Raw genomic sequence first — 11471 nt, 5'->3', positions numbered from 1 at the left:
TAAAAAGATCAACWGTTCTAAGGCTATATATATTTATATATTCCATAAGTAACAATATAGTCTTGCAATTCGCTGTCAGTTTAAGAATGAGCAAATAAGCAGTCCTCTACTGATGTTTAAGAGAGAAGGCAAACACATATTTCTTTGTTATTTAATTTAGAATATTTCTACAGCCTTAATGAAACTAGCTAATCTACAGATGGAAAGACAAAATCTCTAAATCCTAGAATYTTTGACTGCGATCTGACATCTAACTTCTCTTCATACTCTCACTTGCATGAGATATCTACATAGCAAGTATAAAAAAGGCTTCAAAAAAGGTAAATTAACTAATGGGTAGCAATGGTAAAAAACTAAGGAGTATAATGACAGCATCACATGAACAATTGAGACTTTATGCTTGAATTCCTTGTGGATCAAGAGTTTTTTTATCAAGAGTAGAGCTGATTTTTACTCCACATAGTACTTCATCCATTGCCAAAGCTGTATATTATATTAATGCCATTTTAAACCTGTGGTTCACACAGGAAGCAACAAGATAGAGAATTTACATAAAACAGAGMAATTTTACGCCTTCAGCAGTTACCTTCACACACAAATGCAGAATTATATAAGGCTGGCATTTGGATGCAAAAATGTTCTCTTACCACTTCTCCAAAGGGACGTTTCTGTAATTACAGGAGGTTTGTTGGCTGGCTCACCACCTGCAGGGATGCCACACATGGAGGGGAACAGGCATCACACATCTGTGACAGAGCTGAATGCTGCTGAGTTCAGAAACAAAGGCTGTACAGAGGAGACAGTCTGCTACAGCAACAGTAGCTATTCTAGTTATCATAGCATTGCACAAATAACAAAAAAAAGTAGTTTTAAAATTAATTCCCTAGTCTTATGTGTATATTTGCAACCTCAATGAGTCGAGCAAAGATTTCCTGAACTCAGGAAATCATCCTTTTAAAGTAAACACATCCTACCCAAWGGTGAATTACCAGAGTAGACATCAATGACTGTAAAATAACTGAAAGCCTGTTTTTCCTCTTTGTACCATTTGGAAATAATCTCCATCTGGAGATAGTATGAAGTTTRTTTTACAGGGGCCTCCTCCTCAACAAACACATCCATATGTTTACCACAACAAATAAGCAGCTTAAGGAGCTCTTCTTACTCTGCACATAACCAAACAAAGGCTAACTCATGTGCTGAGCCTGTGAGGGTATAAAAGCCCAGAGGTTGTTTAGGAGGGACCTTGAACACAGAAGCATCAGCTCAAGCTGATGTTATTTTGTTGTTGCAGCAAGTTTAAATTATTGTAAGGATTGAGACATCTGAGGCTTTGYTATGGGGAATCCTGGGGCTCACGARTAAAGGAACCTGSTCTGACTTTGTGAGCGTGGGGTGTGTAGGGAGTCAAGCAGGGCAACTGTGGGCTCACTGGAGCTACCTGCTGTGACGGGGCTGCAGGTGAGCCTGCCACAGTGGCACATGGATGGTTGGACAGAGAAGTTTCCTTAACACTCTTTGAAAATGTGGAACAAAACAGGCTAATTTTCAGGGCTTGAAAATGCTGCATCATGTACTTTTGATCTGATTAAGGATCACGAGTTTTTTTCCAGGAAAGCAGGTTTTTAAACTTTTCTACTTTAACAAACGCATGCTAGACAAACCAGGACAAATCCAAAAGTATATACATACTTTATTATATCTTTTCCCTGTTAATAAAAAAATAAAGGATTAGAAATACAGGAGAACCTGTAAACAAACTGCAAAATAAGATGCACAGAAATGAGGAAAATCCCTCCATATTGTAAAGATGTTCATGCACTAGGCAGTCCCAAAGTCAATCCTAGATTCAGTTATGTACACAAGTTTAAACACAAGTAGCAACATTTCATTACTGTGTATGTTTTTTCTTTTTAATTGTCTGAGACTGCCTTAGTTCCTCAGTCCCATGAGCATATGGGCAAGCTTCAGAAGGTAAAGAACAACCATCAGGATGATGAATGAAAAACCAACAGAGGCGTGTTTTAAATGCTTCAGCKGAAAGACGCCGTTTCACTTCAGGTTTAGTTTTACTTGTTGGTTTCTCTTTTCTCCAGTCACGAATATGAACTCTCCCATTTAGAACTAAGATTTAAAAACAAACAAAAATGCAGCTGTTAATAGACAGCCATGGCAATTACACTGGAAAAAATTGCAGTGACATGCTGTGAATAAAAAACATTCTACAAATGGATCACTCAGGCAAAACCAGATGAGCCATTTGCACAGAAATAGAATGAAGTACAGAACAAACTAGACAATGTAGACACAGTATAAAGAAGACTTGACTGATTTCCCTGAGAGATGTTTTACTTTGATGCTGAATAGTTTGAAGCACCTTTGCATCATCTTTGTAGAAGTTTGTTAGTTCATTTTAAATATAGCAGTTGGGATCATTTAGACCAAAATAATTTGAATTTACATTGCAATTTCTGACAAAAGAAGTTTCAACTTCAAGAACTGTAATTCTTCCCATGTTCACAACTGCATAATTCCACACTTTAAATGGGATCACCAGCAAGTGTCTTCTACTATTTTCACAGTTCACTGATCCAAAAATGCACTGCACCAAAGATGAAAAGTGTAATACTTCGTGTGGACCAACAGTGAATTAACATTGATTAGTAAGGATTCAGCACTTTGGGATTTTTAAATTMATTTGCTGTGTTAGGACCATAAACTGCACATGTATGCACTTGTGAACCTCTCTCTGTCAACCTTTTAAATGTGTAAACAAAATAGATAAAAGGAAGTTAGCAAGAGAGGAAAAAAACAAACACATGAAAAACAACAGTGAAAATGAAGAGGGAAGAATCTGCCACTTTTAAGTTCCTATGCTCTATTTTCACACTGCTTCAATCACACCCTCTGTATGACCCACTTGTAGCATGGAATGGTTAACCAATGCCATTCTGCGTTTTGATAATTGCTATTCAAAACGTAACAAGTCCAGTAAAAGCTGCATATCACACAGTCTGGGCTGGATGAATTCATGCCTCCCTGTTTCCTTGTGATACACACACAGATCTAAACTCGTCCTAAGCCAATCAAGAAGAAATTCCAGCTGAGCTTTAAAATCCCTCTCAGAAGATGAAGAAAATTTAGTGCTATTTATGATCAGGCATAATTTTTCCCCAGAAAATCAGTCTTGTATTGGACAAGATACCTAATCAAAAGAACCTGCCACCAATCAGTTATTCTAAGAYCCACTTTTTGTTTGGGGKGKGTGTGTGTGCATGTRTGTCTACATRCATCTATTTTCCATGTTTTAAAAGAAAAACAATTCAGTAAAGATGACAAAAGAGCTGTAGCCATGTTCTTCTCTGTCCTCCTAGGCATGAGCAATGTCCTTCCAGACCACCAGAAGTCTCTTRTTATGRTGACATRTTACTATGGGAAAAATCAAAATGGTGTCAYCTGAAGCCCTGGGGAGTACCCATGTGATGTAAATTACTGAGAAAGACTAGGATTAAGTCCAGACCTTTCTTCACAGATAATGTGCACACAGCCTCCAAGCTGATTTAAAATGCTCATTCTCTTTATAGTGTAACAGGTTGCAAAATCTATTTCATCAGTTCCTAACGATAGGGAAACAAACTCAGACACAGAATAAACTCCATGTGACCAACTCTTTTTAACAGATGATAAGTCAAAAGGATTTTATAAGAGCCAGAAATCCTTAGTGGATTCTAACTTTGCTGAAGTCAACTACTAGCAACAAATAGGTTGCATACTCAGGATTACTTGCCATGGATTAGTTGACCAATATTTTACAGAAGACATATACCTGTTAGGACATGTCATGCTTTGAAATTTTAAGCAGCTTTAATACTGAAAAAACCTGAAGATCTCTTATTACTGCAAAGCTGCAGCTTAGTTTCACAAAACTTCACACTGACAAAAAAGCCCCAAAACAATTACACAAAACACACCACACATTACAACAGGGAAGAAGAACCCAAATCCAAAAAACTGCTATCACAAACCCAGTCAGCGACGGAGACCTGCTTCTGAGTTCTTTCTGCCATGCTACCACAAGCTACAAAAACACATGAAGCCTCTCAATTATAGGTTCTTCAGGAGGCTAGTTTTGTTTCATGTCAGCATTTACACTTGGAGGCTTGATAAGATCAGACTAGGCCTCAGTTAAATGCTTAGTAACCATGTTCTGTATTTGACAGCCTCAAAACCATCAATACACCATAGGAAAAATAAAAAGTCAAAGAATAGCATCAAATCACCTACTCAAATGAAAGGTTTGTCTTTTCAGATGCAGTCAGTGTAGAACATTTTGCTGATAGATGCCTTACTAATATAATTCATAAGAGATTTATTATATACATTGGGCACATTAAGAATATTCAGCTTTCCATAAAGGTACAGAAGCAGTTAAAAAACCACAACTATAGTGATTTTTCAGTTATATTTAACTGCATATAGAKGAGATAAAATAAATGATTAAGAAAAAAACAGAACAAAACTCAAAACTCTACCTTCAAATACTTGATGATTGTTCTTGAGTAGTGTCTGCAGGCCTCCATATTCAYTTTTCAGCTTTTTTAAAGTCTCTTCATTTAAGTGTTCTGCCACTTCTCTCAAGGAAAGGCTTTCTGCAATTAAAAAYGGTAGAGACAGATATAAAACCTTAACACAATTCAATTTCTATATAAGGTAGTGATTATGAGCAGAATGTCTGAATTATTTACTGGTACCACAGCAACTTTTTTCTCACAAYATGATCTATTATACATATTTTATATGTATATTGTCTGTAAAATAGCAGTTTTCATTTTAAAGACTTAGGTCAGAATTCCCACAGTAAGACACACTTTTTYACTTGTTCTGGTTTTTTTTACAGTAGCATGTAATCCTCATTGCAATAAGCACAGTTTGTAAGTAGTAATTAGAAGATTCAAAACAGTAAYAACAGACTACAGTATGTAAATAATAAGAACAGATAGAGGAAAACRGAAAGATGGTATTAGTGAGAACTGAGTGCTTATAAAATTAACAGCAACATACATGCTTTTTGTTCCTAAGACTAAACTAAAAATTCCTTATCATCCTGTAATCTAATGGCACTTCGAAGCACTTCTTACACAGTTCTTACAGAATCATAGCTGATTATTATGTGAATATTCAAAATCATATTATTCTCTCCAGATAGGGTAGATTGTTCTAGAGTTGTGGGTTTAGCTTTGTTTAATAAAAATAGGTTCTATAATACTATTCAAGTGTAAACCAGAAAAAAACCTCATACCAATTTCAAAACATTCTATGTGCAATAAAACATAGTGGAAAAAACTGACTTTTGATTGCARTTGTTCTGTTCCCAGTGTTTCCTAAAAATCTATTCATAAAATGTAAATTTGGTGGATAAGACATGCTCTTCAAACTAAAGATGGTTTAAAGGAAAGATAACCTCACCTCCTTGATTCCAGGTATTCTTATTTCCAMCCTGCACGTCAGAACATGATTTTTGGGGGGCTGCATTCAACAGCAAGTTTGCCACACTGAGAACCACATCATCTACAAAATCCCGAGGGAGGGAAGCACAATTTCTGATTTTTTCTACTTTTTCTCTGGGTTGAAATCCAGGCATCCAAGTTGTATCAGCCATCTTAGTCTCATCCTCAGGAAGTTCTGAGCCTTCTTCACAGAGACCATCACAGCAATCCTTATGCTTTAACCCAACCCTTCTGTCACACAGGGCCACGGCACAGGTCCGACGACTGTTAATAAACTGTGTTATCTGCTTRTCAATCAGAGCATGTTCTGCAGGTGGATAGGTCCTGCTTTTTCCAATAAGGCTCACCTGTTTTAGTAGAAAACAGATAAATCACTATTTAGAGTCCCACACTTAAACCCAGTCCCACAGCCTCCACATGTTTATGCATGTTTCTCACTACCTTTAGTAGAATCCAATAGCAACTCAATGCTCAGTAACATCTGAGGGGTTTTTAATTGTAGTTTTTTAATACTGGTTCCCCAGAAGAAATCCAGTGAACAAATTATGATCCATCACGCTATACAACCACGGAGCAAAAATATTGTTCTTGACCCTCAGATTATTTAAAGTTAGAGCTGGACATGTCTTTCTACTCTGAGAACATTTCACTTTGAATTTCACTGGACAAGAAAAACAGCAAAATTAAATACGAAAAAGCAAGACAGGCAGCTAAAAAAATTAAGGCAAAAAATAAAGTTTTTAAAGTTTTCTATCATATATAGTGGCATAAGAGAAAATCATGAAACATTTCATTCTTTCCTGTTTTTACGACTGTATCTACAACATTAAGAGTAGAAGTCCCAAGAAAACAATGAGTATTTTTAGTCTCTTTTCAGAGCATACTGTATAAAGTAATGAAGCTGACTATAGTCTTATCTTACAACAGTAATAATGAAAAAACATCCATATGCTTCAAACAGAGCAGATTAAAAAAAAATATATAAAAGACACAGGTTAAAATTACCCTTTTTGTTGATGGAATTCTAAGACAATCTTCTTCCACATGAAAGCCACATACAAATCCCACTTGAGCAACAAAATCAAGATATTCTCTGTACTGAGTTTTCTTGCTTTGTCTTCGRCTGTATTTTCCATGGAAATCAAAGAAGCAGCATGGCAGCACAAAGTAGCAACATGAATAGGAAGACCTACAAGAAGGATAACAAAATGTTGAACAGTAATTTATTTCAGAAAACACAAAACCTTAACAAATAACCTATCAGATATAAGCAACAATGGATTTTTTTATTAAGTGACAAGAGCTTCATGCAATAAAATTTGTAACTTCCTCTTTCAGTAGAACTATTAGTTTAATCAAAAATACTRTTTCACAAAGTATTTGCTGTAGCAAACTACTTTGCCAACTTAGTTTCCTGAGGTAAATCTCTAAATTACTGCTGCTGATTGTAAAGACTGCAACAGTTCAAGGGAAGGCACAACCATAAGCTTTTGTTTACAAGAAAAAAATCACAACAAAAAAAACAAATAGCTTCACGTATAAGGAATAAAAAACAGTTCTGGTTTTTGAATTTCAAAAGCAAAATGCTGCACTGAATTCTATGAGAAAGTAAATACTGTATCTGTACTTCTCCACAGAAGCACTTTGTAAACATAATCGACTTGCATCAAAAGCAGCCAGTCTTGCAAAAGCAACAGGTGTGGAAGCAAACCTGGCAGTTTTTACCAAGCCCACATGGGTAATTGTAGGGAGTTTGTTTGGGGTTTTTTTGCCAGTTGGTTTTTTTTTTTGTTTTTTTTTTTAAATTCCTTACATCCCACTCCCCTCTCTCTGCAAAAATACCTAGCTGCAATTACAGGTATCCATGGTGTTAATTCATCTGAATGGTTTCCTATGAGCCAGTCAGTATCKGGAAAGAGATGRCTGTCACCTGGAATGATTGTAGCTTCCTAAAAAACAAACACAGTAAGTGAATCCTATTACAGGTTTCTTCAAAGMATTTATTTATAGCACTAAGCAATAATATAAAGTAATACCAGCTGACAAATAGAAGGTGAATGAGCACCACAAACACCAAYGTTTTCCTCAAGTAGCRATTTTTTTATAGCTACAGAGAAGTAATTTACCAGTGAGCAGCCACAAAACATTGGTCAGAAAAGAAGTGGAATAACAACTCTGATTAAGATATCTAGCATTTTAATATATGTAAACAAATATTATACACTAAATTATGATTTCTTGCCAATCTCCTTCTGTCATTTGTATGCCTAAAATCGATTTTTCAGAAAGTCACTTAATTTGCTGTCTTGCATTCTGCAGGACTCACACAGCAATTAATCAGAACATTGTAATTTTCTCCTCCTTCACAGACACTGCCCAAATCAAATCCTAGCATACAGAACACTGCTCTTCTCATGCTATTATTCATATGTAATTGCCATAATAAATATATATATTATAATTACAAATAATAACAAACAAACAAAAAAACCCAAATAAAACAAACAGGGTGAATTCTTCATACAGGCTAAATTTCAAAAATTCTAGAGTGCCTATGATGCTTGTGCCCCCCAAACATGTTTTCTCACATGTATATATGTTTCTAGAAAATTAATGTAACAAGTTTCTTTCTGGCAGATTACTAGATATTAAATTACCAAGTCTTTGGCAAATATTTTTTATTAAGGTTGGTTAAACATGCACTTTTACTTTACTTTTCAGTTTTATCATTCAGTTCAGGTATAGAATGAATTATCAGTGCCACACTGGCCATTCAGACAATCAGCCATAATCAAATTGGTCTTCATGTCTGACAGCAGTTTGGTGATACAGAATGCCACCTSTTACTCCCATTTACGTTGCTAATAYTGTACAGAATGTCACAGATGGCAACATCCACCTTGCAACTCATGCTTTCAGTAAAGATCAAAACAAAATTAGCTTCAGGGGTAACAACAGGCTGTGAGCAGGTGCTTTTTCTTTCCGTGGCTCCTATGGTTACAGGAACCTTGCAAAATCATTTCACCCTTCCTGTTCATTGTCTAACTCCTTCCAGCATAAATCACCACTTTCCTTATATGCATATATCTGATATTTTTATTGTTTCTTTCTGGACAGAAAAAGCAACATGTAACACAAAGATAAAGTGACAATGCTGTTCAGCATGATCAGATGTGACTTAATACAGTACAACAGGAATGAAGGAGCATCACAGTTTGATGTCCGTTGAAGCTTTTCAGTGAGATCTGCTTGCAGACTACAGTGAAGTACCCAAAGTACCCACTGAAGACTGGCAATCTGTACCCAAAATGGCAAGGTGGCAAAAAGAACACTACAAACTGAAATCTTCACCTCCCATCTGTGAAAATGCCACTCTTTCGCTAATTAAATGTAAATTGCTAGCATCCAAAGATATGCTGAATTAACTTAAAACAAAACTATTAGAGAATACCTACAGGTGGAAAATTATATTGGAAGTTGATAATTTTTGAGAGAACAATGAGAAATTTTAGACTCTGGAGTGCAAGAAATGAGGAACATCTTACCTCCAAAGGGCAACTGTTCATTGGCACCACACTTTAATAAGAATCAGATTAAGAATGCCTGGAATCAAAGTAATTGTTCCTGTGCTCAAATTGTTCATGAAAATATTAACATGGAACTTGCAATATAATCCCACTTTCAGGCTAATTTTCCTGTTCATTTTTGAAAGCCATTATTGCAATTATTTAGGTTGGTTCCTTTGAGGTTCAACAACAATTTTGCCCCCAAAACAGAACATTGCACTAGAAGGTCGCAATCACTTTCAAGAAAATATCCAAAATTATGAGTGACTTTRTCACCTTTTATGAGCTAGTGGTGCAAACAAAAGTGCTTTATCTTGATCTTCCAGTAAAAAGAAAGCTTGTTTCATAGTGTGCATGGCTGTAAATGCAGTAAGACATCATGCCAGTGATTCTTGGCTGAAAAGTAAGTCGTAAATATGCAAGGGTATGATACACTACTGCTCTCATAATTCCAACTTACTTTATAGATTCCCCAAGGGATATGGGTGGCATCATATCAAACCCATGGGTCATTTTAGACACCTGTCTGTAACTCAGTATGCTTCCTTACACTTGCATCAATACAACCTGAAACAATGAACAAATCAGTAAATTTACATGTCAGTAATAGTGACACATTTGCATAATACCTCTAAATGCGTCTCTGGTCCATACATGTCCCATATTTTTCTTCTCCTCACATCAATTCCTCTGCCTGAATGCTGAAATATTTGAACAACAAAAAGTGCCAATTTAATTACTACTTTTAGCAGAAATTGTCCAACAGGATCACTAAATGTACATATTAACACTGATTACTTCATTCATGTTAAAATTCAGACATAACAAAAACCAACTTTGCCATTTCAGGCAGAAGCTGAATACTTTTAATCCCTTTCTCCCTTCTGAAATATGAAGGGAATTACTAGGAAACCTTARGAGTCTATCTGGTTCAAAACTTTACCTGGGCACACCTACTGAGACTGCTCTTGAATGTCTGTATCTCTACAAATGTAAAAGCAGAGGTATTGATTTTTGGTTTGTTTAATTTTAAAGTTTTATAACCTTTCATAAGGTGAGTATTACTTCAGCACTTGCAGAGCTCAGAGAAGAACGCCACTCTAAGCAGTCCTTAGTAAAGAAACACCTTTCAACTACCAAAGCCCAAACACTTTTGTCCCTCCATGAATGAAAGGGAAGAGGAAATAAGACAGGAAATTAAAGCAAGAAATGAACAGTGTGTAAGTATTTGAAATTCAAGACCCTTGTGCAAAAGTAAGCAAAATCAATTACTAAAAGAAGTCTCATAAAACTCTCATACATTATTTTTTTGACAGTCAGCGTTTTTCAGCACTCCACCTAATGAATGAAAGTCTACAGGGAAAACAGCAGCTTATATTAGATAAAATTTTACTGGCCACACAAGTATAGAAAGCTGTGCTAGGAGAACTTGGTAAATTTCCCTCTGTCCCCAATGACATCTATTAATCTAATAAGAGATGCTAATTTTCTCTTCAAATTTTACCACATTCTCCCAAAAGTGGAAAATGAAATTTTCTGACACATAAAGACCCAACTTCAACGGATCTTGTTTAGTCTCACTGACTTCTTCTTTTGTTGCTATTTAAGAAACTTTGGCACAAGAAATTGAATTATGCTGTTGCTACATTTTCATTTCCAAAAGCACAGTATGTTATTACATAGTTTCAAATAAGARATCTCAAGATTGCTTTCAAAGATATAGAAAAAGATTTTCAGGACATCACAAGTAGAACTCAGTTTGGATAAAAATAAGTTCATGAACACATCTTGTGAGAGAGAATCTCTGTGTCAAGATTCCACATTCCTTTTTACATAATTAAAATACACAATTTCTTTTCCCATTTTCCTCTTAGTTTTTTACCTTAGGAAAAATAGCCTTGAATTTAAATGAAATGCACTGATAAAAATAGATAAATAAATGAAAGATTTCTATTGCTCTGGTAGGATTTGCTRTTGGTAACTAGAGTGACAAAATCCTATTTTAACAACATGAACTGATTTTTTTTTGGCTATTTGCATACCAGATATAAGGAAAGCAGAACAAGAATACTGACTCCAGTTTTTAATCATTATTTTAAAATGCATTCTATTTACCCCTTCATTGTTTAGAATATGAACCAGTAGACCATTTCCGCATCCAAGATCGACAAATGACTGTTTCTTGGTCAATGCTTTTTCCTTCCTCTCTTCTTCCCAAAGAATCTAAGACAAGAAAACAAAACATTTGAGATTTCTGATCTCAAGATTCCCTGCAAGAAAGCAATGAACATTATTAGAAATGAAAACAAAAAGCTGGGATGTGATACAAAACATTCAATGTACTCACAGATAAAATAACTTTAGAGAAAAACAAAAAAAAACAAAAAAAAAACACCCA

General features: G+C 35.4%; 1 protein-coding gene across 2 annotated transcripts in view; it reads right to left on the bottom strand.

Moving 5' to 3' along the window:
• Positions 1-1676: 1676 nt before the first annotated feature.
• TRMT44 (tRNA methyltransferase 44 homolog) overlaps positions 1677-11471 on the bottom strand; it is a 15827-nt gene continuing 6032 nt past the window's right edge. For both annotated transcript variants that reach the window (XM_057365266.1, XM_057365267.1), the window contains exons 5-11: positions 11189-11296; positions 9703-9774; positions 7350-7456; positions 6513-6696; positions 5467-5854; positions 4533-4649; positions 1677-2124 (exon numbers count right to left, since the gene is read on the bottom strand). In XM_057365266.1, the coding sequence (XP_057221249.1) occupies positions 1892-2124; positions 4533-4649; positions 5467-5854; positions 6513-6696; positions 7350-7456; positions 9703-9774; positions 11189-11296 (1209 nt within the window). In that variant the 3' untranslated portion in view covers positions 1677-1891. The remainder of the gene's footprint in view (positions 2125-4532; positions 4650-5466; positions 5855-6512; positions 6697-7349; positions 7457-9702; positions 9775-11188; positions 11297-11471) is intronic.

Source organism: Malurus melanocephalus, unplaced genomic scaffold (assembly GCF_030028575.1).
Source record: "Malurus melanocephalus ecotype Western Australia unplaced genomic scaffold, MMel_1.1 scaffold_50, whole genome shotgun sequence".
In the NCBI taxonomy this organism is placed as follows: Eukaryota; Metazoa; Chordata; class Aves; order Passeriformes; family Maluridae; genus Malurus; species Malurus melanocephalus.
The sequence above is the reverse complement of the archived record's forward strand: the minus strand, read 5'-3'. Positions and strand labels throughout refer to the sequence as shown.